This window comes from Protopterus annectens, chromosome 17.part0 (genome assembly GCF_019279795.1).
Source record: "Protopterus annectens isolate FY-2018-M chromosome 17.part0, PAN1.0, whole genome shotgun sequence".
Taxonomy (NCBI): domain Eukaryota; kingdom Metazoa; phylum Chordata; order Ceratodontiformes; family Protopteridae; genus Protopterus; species Protopterus annectens.
Genome location: NC_056751.1, coordinates 37,019,769 through 37,043,625, shown reverse-complemented (window position 1 = coordinate 37,043,625; position 23,857 = coordinate 37,019,769). Strand labels below are relative to the sequence as shown.

Here is a 23,857-nt window from a genome sequence, read left to right as displayed (position 1 = left end):
AGGGTGGCTTGTTTTTTGAATTAGTTCTGTACTTCTTCCTGGTGGGTACAGCTGCCTCTATACAGCTATTAACATGCTTGTACAGGGTTTCTGTGAACAGTTCCGCATAGGCAGAAGTGTACTCAGGATTTATAGGGGCTTGAAATTTTGCCAAGTTCTCATTTACTGGCAGGAGGTTAGCCTTAGAATAGTTCCTGAATATTCCCGGTTTAGCTAGGAGTCCAGGTTTTATTTTTACTTCAAAGGAGACTATTTTATGGTCTGACCTTACCAGTGAGGGCATTACAGTAGGGGGTATGCAGCACTCTCCCATATTAATGAAGACCAGATCCAGTATGGTTGCACCCCTAGTTGGTATATTGACTTGTCTGGCCCAGGGAGTTTGTGTTTACAAAATCCAGGAATCTCTGTGCATGTATGTTTGATGTCGTATAGGATTCCCATTTAATATTGGGGTAATTGAAGTCACCCATGAATATGGTATTAGGTTGGATGGTTGGTGTTTCTAATAAGTTTAAATACATGGTATGGGTTTCCTGGGTCATAGAGGAGAACCTGTAGCTTGCAAGGAAGTGGTATTGGATTTTACCTATGGTGATTTGAACATGGAGCAGCTCAAGTGCATTGTGCTATTTGACCAGCCTTGAAATATATTTATTTTTTATGTAAATAGCTGTTAAGCCACTGGGTTGTTGTATACTTTTATCAGTTATAAGACTACACTGAAAAGCCCAAAGGTTTTCTTACTAAAGTGATGGTCTCTTTTGTACAATACCAAGCTGCTACCTTAAGTCTTGTTAAATCAACCCAAAACATTTTAACCTAATATTTATGACACTCAAAACATTTTGTTCAGCCCTGGTTCTGTGTTGTAGAGAGATGGAGTCCTGATTGCAGCTTATCCAACCTGAGTTTTATTAACAGCTCAAGTGTTGGAGGAACTAGGTGAGGATGTTAGGATAGAGGCTTTTTGCCATCTCACACACTCCAGCAGGGGTTTTGCCTGAGTTGTGACACATCCATGTGATGGTGCCATAATCCCATTGCAGATTGGCCTTATGAATTTGGCACTGAAAGGGAAACAGGAACTTGCTAACTTTATATGCAGAGTTGTGCATGATGTCAATAGCTCTGTTCATTTAGGACGAACAAAAAAATCCCTAGCATGCAGGTCAGCATTTGTAGCACTTAAAGTGGAAGGAGTAAGATCTAACTTGAAAGTGTAGTTATAAAAGCTTTGCAGGAAACCAAGTTTATTAGCTAGAACATTTTGAATAAAAATAGTTAAATTTGTCAAAAGTTGTAATCAAATGTAAAATTTTGCGTTTTATGAAACCAGTTCTAAGGAGCCACATACTTTACTAGGCCCAATCCCAGGATGAGTATCAGAATACAAACGTTTGGTGACTGTTATCACAAGTGGCTTACTTGCTAAACATGTAGATGTTATAATGAACAAAGCCTTGAGACGTGTTCCTTATTAAAGAACAATTCCACTACAGATATAGATTGTATGATAAACTTATTTTGTTTATTTATACTGCCTATTATAAAATATAATATACCTTTCTGTTTGTTCATAACTGGGCAGTTGAAACATCTAGAATCAGTTCAAAGGAAATTTACTAAGAGAACAAAATCTGTGTCACACACAAGTTATGAATAAAGATGTCATATTGTATTACTAACATTTTCCAAGCAAATTACTATTAGCCTACAAAGCATTTTTGAGTAAAGAACTGAAAGTGACTTTAAACTTTCAAATCTATTACTATAATAAACAAGAAGTTAATTTTTTAAACATCTTTATTAAACGTGACATTTTTTTAAAAAGTGGCAAGCATATTTACAGTACTAGAAAAGAAAGACATACTAACATTTTCTTAATTTTCTTGCAGTATACATTTTAACAGCTTTCATTCACTTCCACATTACATAAATTACTCAACTTCTGCCTTCCTTTAAATTTCACTTTTCTTTCTGAACACTGTTTTGCATGTATTGTTCCCACAAATGCCACTTATTTTTTGTTTGATTTGTTCCTTCCGGTTTAATGATCCCACTTTATTTTATTTCCTTTACAGTTTTCAGTACTTCAGGTATGGTTGGTTTAGATTTTGATTTCCATTTTTTAGTAATCGTTTTTTTTCTGTAGCTAATAGCATTAAATCTAATAAGGCCTCATTACGTTTGGGTAGTTCTAGTTCTGTATTTCACCTCAAAAGAATGATGTGCTCCCTCAACATTTCTGACAAAGCATTCTGTAGAGAAACTTTAAAGTTTGTCAACTCTTTGTATTCCCCCCAATAAATCTTCCCAATTGCCTTTCTCTTTCCTGTCACACCTGCAACATTTGCCATCTACCCAAGGAAGTTGTCAGGGGTATACAAATACCTATGCAGACACTTTCAAGCAAACATCCTATACCTTCTGGACTTTGTTACATACTTGGGAACTGTACAGATGTCCTCCCAATGTCCCATTGTATATTAGCTTTCCAATCTTTCTTCCCAATCTTTTCTAACCACCTCTCATTGCTGTTTATAGCCATCATGCAGTATTTTATGTGCTGTACTAATTACTGAAGTTTAAGAGCAACTTGTGTTCTAGACTCAAGAAAAGTATTACCAGAGATGGGTTTTTTTTCATTTAACCACCATGTCCTTTTCTCTTTGAATATACTCTCTTATCAGTCCCTGATAGAATGACAGCCATAAATCTCAGTCTATGGCTCATCCATGTAACGTCTTTTTGGAATTGTGCAGATTTGTCATTTTAGTGGAAATCTTTGAGTATGTCAGGCAGTTAAAAATCAGTAATGCTCAGTTCTACCCACAACAAAGTCATTACCATTTTGGTGTGATGAGCAAAGAAAACGTTATGTTCCTTGCAATTCCTCTGAGATCTGCAGTCATGTTTTCTGAGAGACTTCTTTACTATGCATTACTCCTTCAACTTCCTTCTTCCGAGTAAAGTAACTTCCTTTTTGACGTGTTTATTTATGGTAGATATTGTTTATCTTTAGTCGTTGTTACTTCAGGAGAAAAATTCTAGTGTCTGTCATCAAAAATCTTTTGAGTGTCATCTGTAGACATTCTCACTGTGGTAAGATGAGTAAACCATTAGATCAGTTAAATCTTGCAATGGAGAAAACATATTTTAGTGCTGTCTCTGAAAGATTCATCTCTGACATTGCTCTTAAAATGCATATCTTTTTGTGTTTCAGTTCTTTATAGCTGTACTTTCACTTTTGTCATTATTGCTAAAAGTTGAATCTATTTTTTTGCTTCCATATTTTACTGCATTTTCACTTTTTTACCATTTATTTATTTATTTGCTTGATTGATGCTTGTTAAGCAGGGTAGAACTCTGATGCAACTGGACTTTTAAACCAAGACCCTTCTTTTACAGTCCTAGGTAGAACATTTGTTTTCGTCTTATGTTGGGATTTTATAGGTAAATACTTGGGAAAAGGTAGAGTGGAAAGAAAAAAGGCTAGTCTCACTGTCAAGTAGAAGGCGAGAAGCACTTCCTCAGGCATGAAAAGTCATAACTCTGAACATATTTTCTTAAGAAATATGGACAAAGCCAAAAATAATGAAGAAAAAGACTCATTATCAGGTGATAATTTTTAGGTATTACTTTAATTCAATTAAAAAGTTAATAGAATTGACAAGCTTTGCATCAACATGCATTTCCTGAACCATAAGAAGTATGGCTCAGAAAATGAATGAGCCGTAAGAAGTATGAAACTGTTGTCTCTGTCATTATTTCCCAAATGCAGTCCTTAGTAATATATCAGAAAAAAAAAAAAAATACAAGTCACAGGGCAAAAACATGAGGTAAAATCATGGATGTGCAAAGTTCTGGACAGTGGACTGATATTAGAAGAGTTATAGACCATTCATTCCAGAAAATAATCCCTTAGGAAGTTTGTCCAGCATTGCACGTGTGAGCTTTATACACCTCATTGTACAGCCCAAAAACCTCAGTTTAACAGGTGAAATATTACATGGCTTGGTGCCTTTACTGTAAAATGAGGTCATAGTTTGGGTTATAAATTGAACAGAAACCCTTTTTTTCATTTTTGAGTGAATAAAATAGTTGATGTGTAAAGTGTCTTGAGTGATTAAACTGGTAGTTGTAAAGTCACACAGATCCTCCTGTACAACTTTTCTGTCAATTCTCTTCACAGAGAGGAGAAATCAGCAACTTCCAGTACCTGATGCATTTGAACACTCTAGCAGGGAGATCCTATAATGATCTTATGCAGTACCCTGTCTTTCCATGGATCCTTGCAGATTACGATTCTGAGGTAAGCACTGATTTAGAATGCATTTCCCTGATCATGAAATGTGTAGTATGTGTGTTAAGTAAGATACTTTCTTCTGCAGTTCTGCTACTTTTTTGTTTCTTAATTAAATTACTTAACTTTTCTACACAGTGATTAATTTTAACTTATGTGTAGCTTTGTTTGTCTGTCTTCTACAATTCTTGTAGTTTTTTTCTCTGATTGCATTTCATTCCACAGTAATACATAGCAGCCATGTAAATATTCATTGTCAGTTGATCTTTAAGATCAGCTGATCTGCAGTGGATATCAGTGGGTCTCCTTCCTGAGGGCACTATCATGATAATGATAAATGTGTGCAGTTCAAGCTCCTGCACGTAAGGACGACTTGCATGGATTATTTCTGCTAAACACTAAACAAAGAAATCTAGATTCTGATTATCTCTACAACAGAAAATTAAGAATTGTGTTTGCACTTGATTAATCTCTGGCTTGTTTTAAGTAAATTATTTGACTTTTTGTAAGTAAATATTTTGTTTCTTTATATTAATCTACCTGATTAAAGTAGCTAACAGGCCTCTGAATCAGAAATAGTTTCAGTGACAGTGAAACTGGCTTTGATGAGTAGGGGCCTTATTGGAGCGGTTTTTGCTGATCTGCTAATTGATTATTGTTGAGGCCTTAAAGCTATATGTCACTGTCTCTGGAAAGTAGTGTCGATATTAAGGCTTGATTTGTGGGAGCACTTCTGCTAAACCCTAAACAAAGAAAACTAGTTTTTGATTATTTCCAACCCTCCCACCCTTTTGCTGTTGTGGTTTTAAAAGTCTGTATTGCACACTTCCACTCCTTGTAGTAATATGACTAACAAAGTCCCACTGTTTTCCTTTTTAATTGCTGTTGTTGTGTAATGTATTTATATACTTTTCCCAACCACCACTCTAGGACTCCCCTTTTGTAATACAGTCCTTAAACCATAATAGTCCACCCTACTTATGGACTGGACAACATGGCTATACAATTTCTAAATGTCTCTGTAGCCAGCTTTGTAGGTATGGTCATCCTAAGAGAATTTAGTAGTTGTGTCATGTTCTTAGACAATTAGTTAATCCTTAAAGAAACTAACACAGTATGCAAGAGATGTAAATACACAACTTCCATGGAGGCAAAAATCTCTCTTACAAACGAGGTTGTGAAGAACACACAAAATACATCCCTCACGCATACTAATCACACACACACAGTTCTTATGCTGAGGCACTTAAAAGAGAAACCTTCCCAAACCTCAAAGATCTCCTAAGCCATCCAACGACAACATCTTTCTTCAGCAATCATTAAAGCACACACCCAGAGAAACACCAAATGCTACACATAAGCCTTGACCCAATGGGTATTGAACGCTCTAATTAGCAAAAATCCCAGAAATCGAGATGCGTGCATGTGGGATTGCAGTACAGTGAAGACTGGAGTATTTGCCCTTTCCTCACTGTAGTGCAATCTTGGAGTTGGAATATATATTTAGCGGGAGGTGTGGGGGTCCAGCCCCCCACAATATCATTTTCCATGATTTTCGCTCATTAGAACATTCGATTATATGAACTTTTATTCATATAATGTAGACCCAAGGTCCTCAAAGAATTTAACCGATAAGGCAAGCAAGCAAGCACCTTACCTAATAATCTTGTCATTGGGGATTACATTGTACGAAACACAGATGCTCCACTAACCAGGTTAGACAAGGAGAAGATAACTGTTAGTTGCCTATCTAGTGCCATGATCCACTGTATCGTCCACATACTCAAGTCACTGCACCCCTTGTATCAATATGATTCTGTCATAGTCCATGTGTGTGTAAATAACCTAAGATGTAAGTCACTGGATTATATAAAAAGTGACATTATGGATCTCCCTGAATATGTGTCAAAGACAGGTATCAGATTTGCATTGAGCAGCATTCTACCTTCACCAGGGATGATACCACAGTATGTGCACAAATTGATTGATTTTAATAATTGGCTTAGTTTCTGGTGTCACTCCAGGGGAATTAAAATGTCTGTGAGCTTGTGAGGACATGGTTAACAAACCACGTTGCTTTGCCAGGGATGGTCTGCACCTGTCCCCCCTAGGCTTTCAGATATTGGCTAAAACTTTATCCATCCCAGTATAGCCTTTTATAGGTAATGCTAAAATAACAAAACTACCAACATAGCACAAAAGACTTAAAGCAACTTTAAGGTGCTACTGCTCATTGCACTCACACTCCACACCCTACAAGGTCTCCTCACTGTGGAGAATTTAGACATCTTTGCCATTGCAGAGACTTGGTTTAAAGACTTGGAAAGTAATTCGACAATACTAGGTTACAGTACATTCAACACATTTAGATCAACAGCAGCACAGACATGGACTACAGGTGGAGGTGTCTCTGTCAATGTCCGTAACAAATATACTTTCAGGTTGTTCAAGTTTATCCTCATGCAGATCACCTTAGATGAGGTCCCTTACCATATCCAACTAGCTATAAGTCACCATATATATATATATATATATATATATATATATATATATATATATATATATATATTTCAAGCATGGCCATTAATGCCCTTCTACCCTGCCAGTATACCAAAACATTTGTTCCCATAATAAGTGCCCAGGATGTTCTTAAAAATATCGAAAATAGTACTTGCTTTAATGTAATCTGTTCTGTGCATCAGCTGCTCTCTCAGAGAACCAATTAGTACACTTCTTCTTCCTGTAGAATCTTCTATATAGGTTGTCTGATGAGTCTCTGCTACTGTTTGATAACTCCAAACATTCCCAGAGGTAGTTGTCTCTAAAATGCCCTATATACCTGAATAAGATCTCTTCTTAGATATCTATAACAGACACTGCACAAGTTCAGATATTTTATTCTTTCATAATAACTTACATTTTTTACATCCATGGATGCCCTTGGTATATTTCCACTGTACTCTTTCCAGTTTACTCATGCTTGTTTTCTTATAAGGTTTCTGTAGCGTCATTCCATGCTCAAGTGTGGGTGTTATATAACTTATAATGACTTCATCATTTCTGATTTCCTAGACTTTGTAAATCTTTTTATGCAACATATATTTCTAGAACTATCATTAACCAATTGGTTGGTATGATTAGAAAAACTCAAAGCTGGATCTACCCATATACCCAGGTACTTAAATGAATCTACAGTTTCAAACACTGGCTGCTGTATCAAGTATTCACCTTGCAATTTGGTGTCCCAAATCTCATATCCCTTGTTTTTGATGGATTTATCACCATATTAGTCTCCTGTGCCCAAATGATCGATTTAGTCAAGTTCTTTTGCAGACATGCCTTATCTGTAACACATGTAATCAGTTGACCCAGTTTCAGGTCATCTGCATATAGACTGTAGAGCACCTTAGATGCAAAAGTTAGATCTGAAAGATGCAATCTAAACAAGTAAGAGCCCAGGACAGAGCCCTGACTGTAACCAAGGATTTCACCTGCCCAGTTGTTGTATGATACTTGACATGTCCTATTTGTAAGCCATGCAGCTATCCATCTTATCAAGAGTACATTGCTACCCAGTTCTAATTTATTTATCAGTGTCTTGTGTATGACCTTGTCAAATGCTAAACTTAAATCTATATAAATTATATCACAGTACATTTTTTCATTCATAGCTGCTGTTATATTGTTGTAGAACATCATGTTACAGGTGATACTAGATCTATTTTCAACATGTGCATGCTGATATATGGTTTCAAGTCCTAACCTATCCAATTCTGACAATAACTTATCCAATATTACCTTCTCCATTATTTTTCCACAACATGAAAGTAGACTTAAGGGTCTATATGTCTCCAGGTTTGTCCTACTCCACTTTCCCTTAAAGATAGATTTAATAAGCACATCTCCAGTCTTGAGGACTCTCCCCATAGTTAAATGATGTAGTAAATAATAGCTATAGTGGTATCTCTCTTTTTTAATTTCTCCAAATCGTTTGGGTTTTTAATACCATGACAGGAATGGACCCCATTCTTAAGTCAAAGTATGATTAAAGTTCATGAAATTAGTATTGTTTCAATCTTTGATGTCAGCCAGAAGTGCTCTCTGCAGCACCCGCACTGCACCCAGTAATGATTCCTCCTGCAATTCTTATGGAGTTATATGTATTGATAATATATCTAAATGCTAATGTAGATTCTTTTTTATAAGACCTTACTACTTTTGGAATTCTCTGGGTGTCTTTCTTCCACATTGCTCTCGTTTCCGCCTGCAAATCCTGATGTTTTAGGACTTTGTCTCTCTGGTACTGTAAGTTCTTGCTGAAGTGTCCTCAGGTCATTATTACTAATTCCGTCTCCTCCCTGTGCTTTGTTTGGATCTAGTTTGTGAAGTTCTTTTTTAGTATAATCTAATTTGATTGCAGTATCTGAGGTTACCTGGATGTCACTAGGATGACTTATCACCCCCTTTGTGAAGCCAAACTGTTTTGCTTAAGATTTTGTAAATATATCTATAATCTGTTGTGTCTGAGAATAAAGTTTTAGAATCAGCACAGTTTATCAATGTGTATGTCTTTACTCCATCCACATGTTATGTATCTATAAAAAGTTTTCCTATTATACTCAATATCTTTAAATAAACTTTCTTCAAATTGTTCTTGATCTTGTCTCACACTGTGCTTAATTTTTTGTCCAGCTTGTTTATTTCAGTTTTCAAAGTTGTAGTTCAACTTCTCTTTCATTTCTTATATTTTTTGTTTCACCTTAATCAGGTATCGTGTTCTTATGGAAATATATACCCTGATGTTGTATGCCTAGATCCTGATATTAAACATTTATATGATTTTTTTTTGCACTCAATTTCCCTTTCAAAACTTTCCACATTTCATCTGCAGTTTTTTCCACTGAACACATAGTAACTGTTTTGTTTCCATATAATCTGTTTACTAATGTTCTTTGCATTGGTTTAGATTTCATGCCGTAAGAGTCTCACAGCTCTTACCTAGACCTATTAGAGGAAATCACTGTCCAACCGAATACACTATGGGTGACATAAACTACCCTTCAGTAGACTGAGAAACATACACTGCCTCAAATTCACAGGCACAATGCTTCCTAGACTTTATTAACATGAACACCCTGGACCAAGTAGTAGATGTTCTAACCAGAGGATCAAATATTCTGGATCTAGTACTCACCAAAATGGGAGAACATTGCATAGTTTTGCTGTGACAGAATGTGTCAGATAAGCTGAACAGGACCAGGACAGACCCACAAATGAAAGATAAGTCATGGGAGTCTTCCAGGAATTGATCCACCTGTGGGATAGCACCTTGGATCGATCTTTTATGGTCACAAAAACAGTTGGCAAAATTCTGCTCCAGGACTCCATGCAAGAAGGCCTGGAAAACAGTTACCTTTTCTTTTCCTTGGACAAGAAGGTTACTGTATGCTCCCCCCACCCCACCCCTTTCCACTAATATCCAGTGTCATTCTGAAGATTCAGAAGGGCTCTGCAAACATCATTGAGGTGACTTTCTTCTGGCCCTGGCAACAGTGGTTCTGTCTTGTATTGGAAATAGCCAAGGGCAATTACCACAAACTTCCTCATAGAATGGCCCAAATCACACAGGACGAGGGTGTTTGATACATCCTGACCTCAAACAACTGCAGCTAATTGCCTAGATGAAAAGAGTCTTAATACCTTTTAAGCAGCCTATATTTAAGAAGGCAAGAAGACTTGCTACTAGAAAGTCATATATTAGTAAATGGAAAAGATCTTCTAGTTGTTGCTAGCATAAGGACCAGAATTGTTTCAAGGTTAATGTCACTCTGGATGTTCTTTGTGTTTCTCTGTTGCAGTCATTACATTTGGGTAATCTGCTGGCAGGTTGCCCTCAGTCGGCCTGAATTCCAAAGTCTTGGGTCCTGCGTCGGTTGCCGTTTCCTCTTCCATGATGTCAGGTCGTCAGAGGTATAAAACAAGCAGCCAATGCCATTTTCTTTAGTCTTTCTTGCCGCGCGATGCCTGAAGCAGAAGCATTTCGCAAGTGCCGGTCGGCGACTCCTGAAATATTCGAGTTTGAGTTTCAGAACCGAAGTCTTCACTAAAGCCAAGTACCCCATTGGGGAACCTTTTTTCTTGCTCCACACCGATGTCAGTAAAGGTTAATAATTGTATTACTTGTGGGAAGCAAATACCTCTTAAGGATTTCCATTTATACTGCATTCCTTGCCTAGGCCTTGATCACAACGTGTTTGGCTGTCGGTTTTGTGCTAGATTTAACCAACGCACTATTAATGGTCGGTATAGTTTTGCCTCAAAGTATTTTGGAAACAGATTTAACTACCCAGAAATGTCATCGGAGAGCAATCCGACTACCGGGGTACATAGAAAACACAAAGAAAAGGACAGTGTGAGAGACAGTCGAGGTCCAAAACTGACGACAAAGCTTCTCCTAAGCCAGTCGCCGGTTCGCCGGTTCACCGGTACTCAGTGAGGCGCTTTTGCAGTCCCTGATACCTGCTACTTTCGAGCCGCAGGCCTCTACCGACACCCATGTGGAGTCCGGCATGCCGCAAGATACTCAAAGTATTGGACCCATGGATGTATCTCCCTCGGATGGGTCCAGAGCCGCTGAGCAGGCACCGGCTTCTGAGGGGGTATTCAGGCCTCAACATTTTTATATCAAACCGACGACAGCTGCAAAACCAAAGAAAAAAGCAACTTCTAAAACTAAAAATTTGACTCATGAGCCACGTGCCTAAAAAACAGATGATCAAAATGGCTGAAGACCTTGATCAGGGGTTCCCATCCCCCTCCAGATAAGAGGCCTAGGCAAGACACTAATTATGAAAATTCAGATCAGGTTTCTATTTCTTCTGATCAGGAATTATCTATACCTCCCTATGAGGATTCTGATGCAGCAGAGTCTGTAACATCTGCATCTCCTCTTGAGGATTATTCATTTGGAGAAACCTTGCATACTTTGAGGGAGCATTTTCACTGGGAGAGTCAAGATTTCTCAGAATCAAAAAAGAGGCTCAGGGATTTCCTTCTTCTCCCTCAGCACAGGCCTTTAGCCATACCCCCTGTTTTAGACATTGTGGATGATGTGTTTTCGGAGTCAAGCTTGACCCCTGACTCCTTACCTCCAGCTCCCAGCAAGTCTGACAGATATTACAGGGTCCCTGACTCTCACAAATTTTTATTTAGAAACCCTGCTGCTGATCCTGAAACTATTTCACAGGGTCCAAAGGGAGTTAAGGCCTCAACAGCAAAAAATCCTACCACCTTTGACAGAGATTCAAGGGCACTGGATAGATGGGGAAAAAAGGTTTATACATCTGCTACCTTGGCAATTAGGGCCTTAAACTGCCAGTTTCATATGCCCAAGTATCAACAACATGTTATGGGATTGCTGAAACAGAAAATGATGTTGATTTCTGAATGTGCAGAAAATAAAGAATTGCAGGAATTATTGCATGCAGGTGAACAGGACGGAAAGCATACTTTGCAATGTGGTTTTGATTCTTTAGAGGCCTACTGCATGGCTGCAGTTACTGGATCTGTGATTAGGCATGCCTGGCTAAAGGAACAAAATTTGCCTGATCATGTTAAAGCTAAATTACTAGATGCACCTTTGCAGCATGATACTCTGGTATTAAGGCAGAAGAGGTTTTAAAGAAAATGGAAGACAAAGCTAAGTTTATGCAAATTGTAAAAGACTTCTTACAAGTGCAGCCACCAAGATTCAGTAGACACTGGCCTACAAAAAATTGGTCCTTTCCTGTGTCAGACAGAGCTCAAAGGGGCAAATCCAGACACCCTAACTGTTCCAGATACCAGGCACAAGATTCATACAGGTCAAAGCAATGGGGCGCTTCTACCTCCAAATCTGAAGGAGATAAGGCGCAAACCTACAGAAAACAGTCCCAGTGACTTCCCTCTGCCTTCACCAAGCACTTATCTTTGGGCAGCACCCTTAAGGGGAAAATTAGCACTTTCTGCTCAAAATTGGTAGTTAATATCCCAGGACAAGTGGGTACTGAACATAGTATCACAGGGATACAGATTCCATTTCCATACTCTGCCAATGGCAAATAGTTGGCCAGATCTGCCAAAAAAATCAATGGGCAGAGGCACAGAAACAGGTCATGTCCCTCATGGATATGGGGGCCATTCAGCCAGTACCAGAACACGAAAAAGGACAAGGTTTTTGCTCAAGACTGTTCTTGGTACCCAGAAAGGACAAGGCCAATACTGGATTTATCGATTTTGAACACATACCTGGACATTCCAAAATTCAAAATGCTGACTTTGCAGCAGCTTCTGCCCATGCTGGGCAAGAATGCTTGGCTGGTGAAATTAGACCTAAAAGAGGCATACCTGCATGTCCCAATAAGGCAATCATGCAGAAGATACCTCAGATTCAAGGCTGGCTTAATGCATTACCAATTCTCAGCACTGCCCTTTGGCTTATCTACTGCACCCAGGGTCTTTACAAAGTGCCTGGCACCAGTAATTGCATTTTGCAGACAAAGAAGTATTCAAATATATCCTTACTTGAACGACTGTCTCATTCAAACAGAGAACAAGGACATTCTTCTTCAACACAATAAACGAAAAGAAATCACAACTGGTACCCTCTCAAAAGATAACATTCCTGGGTGCAAGCTTGAATACAACTGCCCAGATGGCTTACCTCATGCCAGACAAGCAAAGGCAACTGACTACTTACTTCAAACTGATGGCAACAAAAACCCAGTTATCTGCAAGACAAATTCTGCAGGCTTTGGGCTTCATGACATCCTGCATCCTACTGATTTCATATGTAAGACTGCATATGAGGAAACTTCAATGGTACCTAAAAAGTTTATGGAGTCAACATTGTCACAGTCTGGAAACAATGATTCCTTTCATTCCCTGCCTACAACAGGAGTTTCTATGGTGGGCAAAGGCATGTCACCAAAACATGGGATGGGCCTTCACTCTACCCTCTGCCAGCCAAACCTTGACAGCAGACGCATCAGATTATGCCTGAGGGCCCACATGGCGGGAAGATGCATTCAGGGCATATGGACCCCAAAACAAATGCATCTACATATCAACCAGAAAGAGATGCTAGCTGTTCTCTTATGCTGACAAATGGAAGAGATTATGTGCTTGGAATCGAGCACAAGGAACTGATACAGCAGAACCAAATATTCCTCAGATATTACAATACTTGACTGAGATGCTGAACAAAGGCCTATCTTTCTCATCAATTAAACTCCATGCCTCTGCCATTTCGGCTTATTATAGTACAGAGCCACCAATCTTTTCTCATCCTTTACTAAAGCAGTATCTTAGAGGAGCCAAAAATTTAAGGCCACCTAGACGATCACCATTACCTGCATGGGACCTCAGTTATGTGTTGGAAAAGCTCACACTGCCTCCATTTGAACCATCTGCTACTGCTGATATAAAGTTTTTATCATGGAAAACAGCTCTGCTACTAGAGCAGCACGAAGAGTCTTAGAGCTACAGGCCCTCATGGCTGTGGAGCCTTTTATCATATTTTACCCAGACAGGGTGTCTCTGAGAACAAATCCAACATTTATGCCTAAAGTGGTTTCCAGTGTGGCTCTTAACCAAACTATTCATCTGCCAACCTTTTATCCAAATCCGCAGAACAAGTGGGAGAGAATTCTGCATTCCTTGGATGTGCACAGACAGCTAAGATCCTACTTGAGCAGGACTAAAGCTCTAAGAAAAACTGAGCAATTACTAGTGACATATGCTGCAGGATCAGAAGGAAAGGCTGTTTCAACGCAGACTATTTCAAAGTGGATAAGCCACTGCATCTGTTTCTGCTACTTACACCATGGTAAACCTGTGCCCAAGGGCATTAGGTCTCATTCCACCAGAGCTGCAGCTACTTCAGCAGCCTCTCTCAGAGGAGTACCAACCAAAGACATTCGAGAGGCTGCTACTTGGAGGTCTGTTCACACCTTTACAAAACATTATCATTTGCCTCTCTACTGTAAGTCCAGGGCAGGCTTTGCCACTGCAGTTCTGCAGGGACTTATAGCCGCACCTAACGCTGTTTATCTCCAGCCTCCCAACCATAGCTTTGGGGTTCTTCCCAAATGTAATGACTGCAACAGTGAAACACAAAAAACATAGTACAGGTGTGTACACGTACCATAAATGTAGATGTTCGAGTGTATTCACTGTTGTAGTCCAGGTTACCCGCCCGCCATCCCCCTTTCATTCTGGAATTTATCTTTCCTTCTCTATCTTCTACAACCTATGTGGTGTATTTGCTTGTAGATGAAGGTAAAGTTTATATTGATGCATGTAGATAAATGTATATATTTCCTACCTTTTTGGGGGCACCTGACATCTGGGGCAAGAAAAACTAAATAAAATGGTGTCAGCTGCTTGTTTTATACCCCTGACGACTTGACGTCATGGAAGAGGAGACAGCAACCGATGCAGGACCCAAGACTTTGGATTTCAGGCCAACTGAGGGCAACCTGCCCGCAGATTACCCAAATGTAATGACTGCAGCAGTGAATACACTCGAACATCTACATTTATGGTAAGTGTACACAACTGTACTTTCTTCATTGTTTGTGTGAGTTACTATCATCTGGCATGTGTTACTCCTCCATTAAGGTACATTTACCGGTCATTTCAGCATATCTTCCCATGGATCCCCCTTTGCAATCTTATGTGAAAATATCTTTGAAACCTCCTAGAAAACAGGTGGCCTTTTTGTGTTATCTTAATTTTCTATTGGAAAATTGACTGTTGCTCCTCTTGAATCAACTCATCAGGCTGACTTGAGGTTCTTATCATGAAAAAAAGTAGGGTTATTGATTGCTCTAAGTCATGCAAGAAGAGAGAGTTGCAGCTTTTATGATGGATCACCTTCGTCTAATTTTCCACAAACTTATGCCTAAAGTGGTATCAGAGTTTTGTTTGAGCCAAGCTATTCCATTTCCCTTTGTTCTTTCCAGAACTTAAGAACAAGGGAGAAAGGATAGTTCACACCTTGGTACCTTTATTACTGAGGAAATGCAAAAGGTACTAAAGGAGGCTAAAAAATACTGATACTAGAAAATCATAACATGAGTAAATGGAAAAAATGTTCTAGCTGGTGCCAGACTAAGAGTTCGGATGCCTCTGGTGCTAGAATGCTTATGTGAGTTATTATCCTCTTTCCTTTCTTACTCTTCCATCAAGATTAATCTTTCAGCCACCTTTGCTTGTCTGCCTTTAAGTCCACCGCCCTCTTCTGCAATACCTAAGGGGGGTTTTACATATCCACCTGCCTAGAAAACAGGTGGCTCCTCCTTGGGATCTTAGCATTGTGTTAAAAAACTGACACGTCTCCCATTTGAACCAGCTTATAAAGGCTGATCTGACGTTCTTAACTTTGAAAACCATGTTATTTATTGCTCTGCCTTCTGCAAGATGGGCGTCTGTGAGATTTAAGGTCTTATGGAGAGTCAACCCTATCCAGTTTTTCACAAGGATAATGTGCTTTTGAGAAAATCATCCTTTTTATGCTTAAAGTGATTTTGGAGTTTGCCTTGAGTCAGACCATTAATCTCACATTATTTTTTCCAGAACCTAAAAACAAGGGAGAAAGAGTCTTAAATAGTCTATATGTTAGTAGGCATCTCAAGTACTATTTAGACAGAACAAGATCCTTAATGAAGGCTGATGAGCTATTTGTTTCCTATGAAGGTAAAAGAAAGTACAACCTGTGTCAAAGCAGACAGTTTTCAAATGGGTGATGTATGGTAGTTCTTTCTGCTATTTTCATCTTGACAAGTCACTTCTACGCAGGATCAGGGCTCACTATACAAGGGTTTTGGTTTCTTTGTTTCTGTAGCTTTTTGGAAAGGAGTGGGCATGAAGTCTTCAAGAAGCAACAGCTTGGTCCTCTGTGCATACTTTTACAAACCATTACAAACTAGAGTTTTCCATTGGGTCCACAACATGTTTTGCTTAGGACCATTCTACAGGGGCTCCTGGTTTCTGAAACTTCTACTGCCTCCCAATAATACTAAGCTTGGTTATCTACCTGTATAGCTTAGGCTACTGCGACAATTATCTAATTTTGAATACCATACAGTTGTTTAAGTAAACTTGTAACAGTAGTTGTTCTAGTAGGTTAATAGGTGGTTACTGGGCTATTGACCCAAAGGTCTTTATAAGCCTAGCCATGTGTGCCCAATATAATACTAGAGACACCCAGTGTAAAGGATCTTGCCTAAACTCGAGATCTCAGTTAGCAACAACTGTTGCAGGAGCCACTCCTTCTATTCCTTTTCCTGTTTTAGGTGCGTTGACGGGGTCTGTGTGTGTGTGTGTGTGTGTGTGTGTGTGTGTGTGTGTGTGTGTGCGCGCTTGCGTGTTTATGAATATGTATGTATATTTTCCTTTCCTAACATTTCGGAGCTATATCCTTACATTCCCTTCTTGAGGCAGAAAAGGGGTGACATTTTGGCATCCTAACCACTGCTTTTATGTGATTCTCCAAGAACCCCACAGAGGTTAGGGCATGTGGGAAGTGTCCTGAAACACTGAAGATTGGACGGTTGTCATCCGTAGTCCCATACATCTTAGGCTACTGCAGCAGTAATGAACATATACAGTTATAGTAAGTTTAGTTGCATAACTTTACTTTCTGCATTAAAACTCTGTTTCTAGTCCCCAGAAATAACAAGAGAACAGCTAATAAGGCCTAATCACCTTATTCACAACTTGGGTGTATGCCTAAATGAATCTATTTAAAAAAAATGCCCAGGTAAACAGCACATTTTCTTTCCTTCAAAAATCTGAAACTCCTGACATGCACAATGTGTTATTACATGGGTTCTTTGTCCCTTAATAGGAAATTTGACTATTTTGAGCAAATTAAAAATAAAACAAATAAGCAAAAAAGAAAGTCCAAAATCAGTTTGGAGAGGCTGCACCTTGCAGACATAACACTACATAAGTCTTTCATTTCAACTGCACTGTTCTGTCTATCTCATGAGTCTTTTTTTCATCAACATTAATGCTAACGTACGTCTTACCTGGGTTTATGTAGGGTGATTGAGTTTTTAGAAACTCAAACTTTATATGGTGACTGAAGGAAACAAAACAACAAAAATCATGTTTTCGCATGGAGGCAAGCCCCTCTGCACCCCCATACCCCCTGCAAATTATGTATACCAAAACTTGAGATCACACTACAGTGGGAAAAAGGATAAATTCCCTGCTCTCCACTGTTACCATAATCTCCATGTAAATGTTTTGAGTTTTTGGAAAGTTGAACAGATGGTCTTGATGATAAGAAGTTCAAGTTTCTGAAAACTCAGTCATCTGACATAAACCCATTTTTACTCTGTTTCTCATTTTTACTTTTCTGTGCCACTTCCATTTTATCTTGCACATTTCCATTCCCCTCTATTTACCCTTTTAACTTTATACTTCCCCTTGCTGTGCTTGCATCCATACTTGATAAAATCATCTCTGCTTTTGTTAGTTGACTGCCCATTGTTTGGTCATTTTTTGCAACAAATTATTTATTCTGAATTATAAATCATGCAGTTCACCGAACTCTGTTTTTACCTTGATTCTTCAGCTCAGTTGCATAAGCAGTTATTGTTTCTGTAGGACCTCGTCCTTTTCTAAGCTTAGAATAAGCCCTTCCCTTCCTTCTAATGTTTACTGTTTTGCTTCCTCCTGCTCTTAAAGGCAGAAGTATTAAATGCATTTAACACTTGTTCCTGACTGACATCTGGATGTGGGACACACTACATTTTTAGGCTTTTTGGCCATTGTGCTTACACTGCGGAACGTCTTGAATGTTATGGATTCAAAGCTTCCAGGTTTCTTTTGATTTTGTTTTGCAGTCAGCGCATTTTCCATAGTTGCATTTGGACTGTAATATTTCTGAACTTGTAAACACATTTGACTGCTAAATACAAATATATTTCTTCATTCCTACCAAACGTCTTCACTTTTGACTTTGTAATATTTGCATGATCATGAAGATGTTCAGCAAACAACACAGGGTACTGTTCAGTAAACAACACAGGTACTGTGAGTGTGCCTTCTGCATCCCATAAGGTCCTTACTTTGACTTCTGGAAAAATTGGCACACGGCATACAGTTTCTGGAGATAGGCATTAGTGTATTTAAACTTCTGTATTATTCACTGCTATACTTAATTGTAAATAAAAATGGGTATCTATTCATTACAGTGATATAGAATTTGCTGTAGAAAAACATTTATTTGTGCTCATAATGAAAATGGTATAAAGTTGTTATGCTGTACTGCGGAATGTTTACATTTTTCATTAATATCTGAAGGAAAAATTAAGATAAGTTTTAAAGAGAATTTACAAATGCATTTATTTAGTTACCATATTTTAGCTCGTTTGAATGTACTTTATGAGCAGTGCTGATTGACATAATCTGAATTGCCAGCTATTTTTGTTTAAGCCTTGAACTTTGTTGTTTTGTCTGTTGTCCTTAATTAGTATTCATTTGTAGATGTAAATTAAATTTTTTCTGTATAGCCCTTGTATAGTTAAAAATCTTTTATTTTATCATTCTTACTAGGAGTTGGATCTTAGTAATCCTAAAACATTTAGGAACTTGGCTAAGCCTATGGGAGCACAGACTGAGGAGAGACTAGCTCAGTACAAGAAGAGATACAAAGACTGGGAAGATCCGAATGGCAAGTGCTGTATATTAGTAGATAATGCACATGCATGGTTACAATATAGATTTATGTAGTATTGGTACACAAGCATGTCTGCAGATTTATAAGTCTTGGCTTGAAACTTTCTCTTACAGGTGAAACACCGGCCTACCATTATGGAACACACTACTCATCAGCCATGATAGTTGCCTCATACCTTGTCCGGATGGAGCCATTCACACAAACTTTCTTAAGGCTTCAGGTTGTGTCTTGTTTTGTTGTTTTTATTTGTATTTGACTTTCTTTTACGTAAAATAAATATTTATTGACTGACCAGTAGATAGTTACTGTTCATATAACATAAATTTTTACTTCCCATTTAAGAAATTTGATGCAATGATCTGAATTTATTTTCTGTAATGAGCTGTTAAACAGAGAAGGTATTTATAATCTATTTAAGTTGTTAGCTTCCTGTGAGGTGTAGTGTTTGCTTTAGGTCATAGCTGGTTTAGGATGGGAGCAAATAGTAGATGCCATCTCACACACTTGGGGGGTGGGTTAGAATTGCAGTGCAGGAGTGTCATCTGTGGAAGACCTGATAACATAGCTCTTACAATTAAAATTTTGGACTCCGGGTGGAGAGAATGTTAATGGCCCACCAAAGAGTCTGTAGCACTCCCAATGAGAAACTTGGTGTTTGAAAGTGTACACTCACATTAGGCTTGCAGTAATACCCATTGTTCCCTGCTTTCCAACAAATATCTGGGTTAAGAGCCTTCAAAAATATTTTTCTAAATCTTCCTTGATATAGACGCAATTTCCATCTCCTTCTGTTGATGTCTTTAGATACTGAATATTGGATGGAATGAATGGGCTTGTAGGTGGAGGTAGTTTGATGGTCTTGGGGGAACAGACCAAAGCAGTTTTTTTTTAAATATTTGAGATATTAATTGTTACTAGCTAAGTGGCTTGTATTGATTTCTGACTGCTTTTCAGTATTTTTTGATTATATGTGAAAGATATTTTGGAGTGAGTTAAGAGTGAGATATGCCATGTAACCCATAAAAAAATTCTTTGCGGAGGACTAAGATTCTTTCTTTTTCCATTACCCTTTTGGGATGCATTCTAGTGTTTATTGATTTGAATGTGAGTATTTTTGTTTCGCAACTTACTGAGGGTCTTTATTGATAACTATAAATAACAGCTAACTGTGCTTACTGATTGTTGCCATTATGCAAATCCTAATAACTTTGATGTTGTAAAGCTGAAAAAAAACAAGGATAACAAGCACAAAGATGAGTATATCAGATGTATATACTAAAGGTAACGTATTGACACTTTAGTTGTATAAAGTCTGTACAATATCTTTCAACAGCCAATACCACATTCGTTTGATGACCAGAGACTGTATCATCATAAGTGACACAAAACTCCTTGATATGCTACTGTATTTTGTCCCTTCTCAATGGCATCTGATTATGATGATTTATGCTCCCTAATTCATCCCTTATCATTACTGATGTTTCTCAGCAACTGTGATCATGCACAGATTCTTTGACATTTCCAAGTATACCCACATGATGCACATAAAATTAGTTGCCCAGGACTGCAAGATTACAGTTTGTGCAGTTATTGAATTAATCCATGCAGAGTTTGACTTTTTTTTTTAGTCATTGAAAATCAGAGTTAACATTGTACTGTTACATTGAGAAGGTGTAGGAGGCACACAAAAACTGGCATTTGTTTAGTGCAGTTTGGTAGCTTTAGAGAGGTAATTCTTTATCACTTTGGATAAGCAACATTTTATTTGGCAGGTGTATCACTGAATTGTTGTAGCGTGTCCTCAAGATTTGATGGCACAGGTACAAGTCTCCGTGAGATAGAGGAATAAAGACCTAACTGTGATCCAGATGACCAGAGTCGGAATACTGGCTCAGATGTTGAAGGATCTGTGTGGAATTGAGAAGCTTATGCCAGCTCACCCTTCCTAGGGGGGAGGGATGGAGCAGTCCAGGTGCTGCTGTACCAGTGCCTAGCACATGCGGTCACCCAGTATACAGTACTGGATCAGTGCTATGCGGCTGTCATCATAAAGCCATTGATAGTAGTTTATTGCTACATGTCTAGAAGTGTCATGCATAGATGGGGCATTGTGAAACCTACATGGTTATACAGATGGAAGTATCAGCCATGCAGTTAGGCCTTTCAAAAAATGTCCCGAGTCCCACTTCAAAGAGTGACACAGCTGTAGGGGGCAGGGATACTGGTTAATTTATTTTTATTTTTGCAGTTTGTTTATCAGGTAAGTGAGCTGGTTAGTTGACCCTTTTCAGCCATGACCAGAACTTAAAGCATATGGGCAAAACGAGCAGTTAATATATACAGTTATTATGCATGAGTTCAAAGCAGATATAAAAGAGGTCAGTTCATGTGTAGGTAATGTTATAGGTAGTACATAGGTTCATAGGTTAGTACTAGACTAACTGTCCTTGTGAGTCATTGTAAGCCTAGCTAATTATCCCTTGTGAGACTCAAACCATGCACATTGTGTTTGTAAGGCAAACACCTTAACCATTAGGCCACCCTCCCAACCCCTTACAATGGTACAGCTAGTTAAGAGGTTATAATTAATTGGCAGTTTATACAAGGAGGCTATTGTAAACATTGCCCTGTATACAATATATGCATTTTTCAGTGTGCAAAAACATTGTACTCTATACAATATATAAATTTCTCTGTGGGTACACCTTTATGGGGTGTGTGATATGTCAGAGTTAATTAATTTAGTTAACCTGCATTTCAGAGGCAGCTGTGTTTGGATTACTAATAAAGGAGTTCTTAAACGTGTCAAGGGTGTTATTAACTTTTACTTCATTCACTAAATGGTTCAAAATGCCAGGTCTATTCTGGAAAGGTCCCCCCCCCCCCAAGTGTTATTTAAATTTTTGTCTAGTCAGTATGAGGATATCTTCTTGGCTAGTTCTAAGCTATTAATTTTGATCTCTTAGAAAAAGTTTTTCTTTTCACTGATGGGTAGTAACCTGTTTGAAGAATGTGAAATACTAGTGTCAGTAACAGAATGGTAGTTTATTTGGGAATAGGAAGCCAGTGGAGCTTGTTCAGCAAGTCACCATAAAATGTATTTTGGCTGGTGAGGAGAACAAACCTACATATATTTAATTCATTTGCTTGCAGCGTTTTTCAATTGTATGCCGAGTGCATACTTAGTATTAGTAGGTCATTTTCAAGTTTTAGGATTAGAACATTTTGGCTGTAGCTTTGTGGGAGGCTGGAGAGAGGTGAGAGATGCAGTAACGCAGATTAAGTTGAGAACTTTGGAGGGTATGTTGCCAGTGTGGGTACAGAAGATAAGGTATGGTTCTAGGGTGCGTCTCAGTTATTTTTATTTCTTTATGTTTGGAATGATATTACCGTTTAAGTCCTCAGTTCTGGGGTTAGTTTTGGCCTGTTCTTAAATGCAGGAGGTCTCAGCCTGAGGACCTTGAAACTAGACCCTCAGTTTACTGTGGTGAAGATTCTCCCTGTAAGTTGGCTGAAGCAGCAAGTTAGAGGAGGGTAAAAATAATCTTGCTGCCTGACTGGATGATGGCTCCCTGTGGGTACCTCCCCATCCCAGAGGGATTGAGGTCTGTTCTGTTTTGTAGCTCTGTTTCTTTCAGGAATACATGGGCTCCAGCCCCATTGGAGTGGTGACGGTTGTCAGGCATGGAGGAAAAAAAAAAGGTGGGCCCAGAACTTGAGAAACACTCTAAGACTGCAGAACTGATATTGTCATTGAAAGGAGTTTAAAAAACAGGAGTATATATGAACCCAATGAATGGTAATGAGAAAAGATTATTTCCCTCAAACTTTGTGAACATTTGAATCCACAGATTTATCACACTGCTGATTACATCAAAATGTAGTTAAAAAAAGCATGGATTGCCACATACTGTAATTTGTTACAATTTATTTGATCTGTGACACTTTAACTTAAATTCTGTTGCAATACATCGTAAAGGAGATTGATGTAAAATATGCACAAATTAATTTAATGGGACATGTTGCTTTTGAAGAAGCTGTTCATCCAACATTTGCAAAAAAATACAATCCTAAAATTATTTTGCAAAAAAAGGTATGTGTTTTGCACAAATGTACTTGCATGGGTGATGTATTAAGCTGTGTTGCAGAACACAGCAGTGCATTTTGATACCTTGCAGGATGTGTAGAATCAAAGTGAAACCTCAAACAATATTTGGAACAGCAGAAAATGCATAACTTGTTGAAAATTTTGATTTTTTACAGCACGCACTTGGTTACATCCCCCAAACACTTTGTAATTCCATATTAGCAAATTTATTTTGTACGGGGTTCATTTATTTACTTTAGTTGACATGGTTAATTCTAGTAGGCATAGACTCTTTTTAAGGGAGACAAATATTTTGTTTCTCATAAATGAGGAAGCTATGGGCAGAATACTGGGGAATATTCCTACTCTTTTTCTTCTTGTTTGTGTGTATTGTGGAAGTAGGGAGGGAATTTTATAATTTCATACAGTTTTGGATACATTTGTAAGATATTTTAAACAAAAATGAGTCTGTAATATCATAGAAGGATATTAAGAAAAACACTTCTGCTATGTCTCACTGATGTTCAACTGGTTTATATCTTATCTGGACAGAAAAAAAGTTGTCAAAAGCTCACCCCAACAAAAATCTTAGAAAAAGTGTTTTCTTCATGTGGGAGGAGTGACTTCACCCCCCCCCACCCACACACACATATCCCACTTATGTTGATGCTCAGACTCCATGGTTGCACAACTGTAGAGAAAAGTGAAAAAAAAAACACACTAGAGTTACCTT

The 23,857-nt window shown here is 38.3% G+C and overlaps 1 protein-coding gene across 1 annotated transcript in view; it reads left to right on the top strand.

Moving 5' to 3' along the window:
- Positions 1 to 23,857, top strand: part of WDFY3 (WD repeat and FYVE domain containing 3) — a 5,086,165-nt gene that overhangs the window by 4,470,062 nt on the left and 592,246 nt on the right. The window contains exons 50-52 of the mRNA XM_044059488.1: positions 4,196 to 4,315; positions 18,914 to 19,031; positions 19,151 to 19,257. Coding sequence (XP_043915423.1) covers positions 4,196 to 4,315; positions 18,914 to 19,031; positions 19,151 to 19,257 — 345 coding nt within the window. The remainder of the gene's footprint in view (positions 1 to 4,195; positions 4,316 to 18,913; positions 19,032 to 19,150; positions 19,258 to 23,857) is intronic.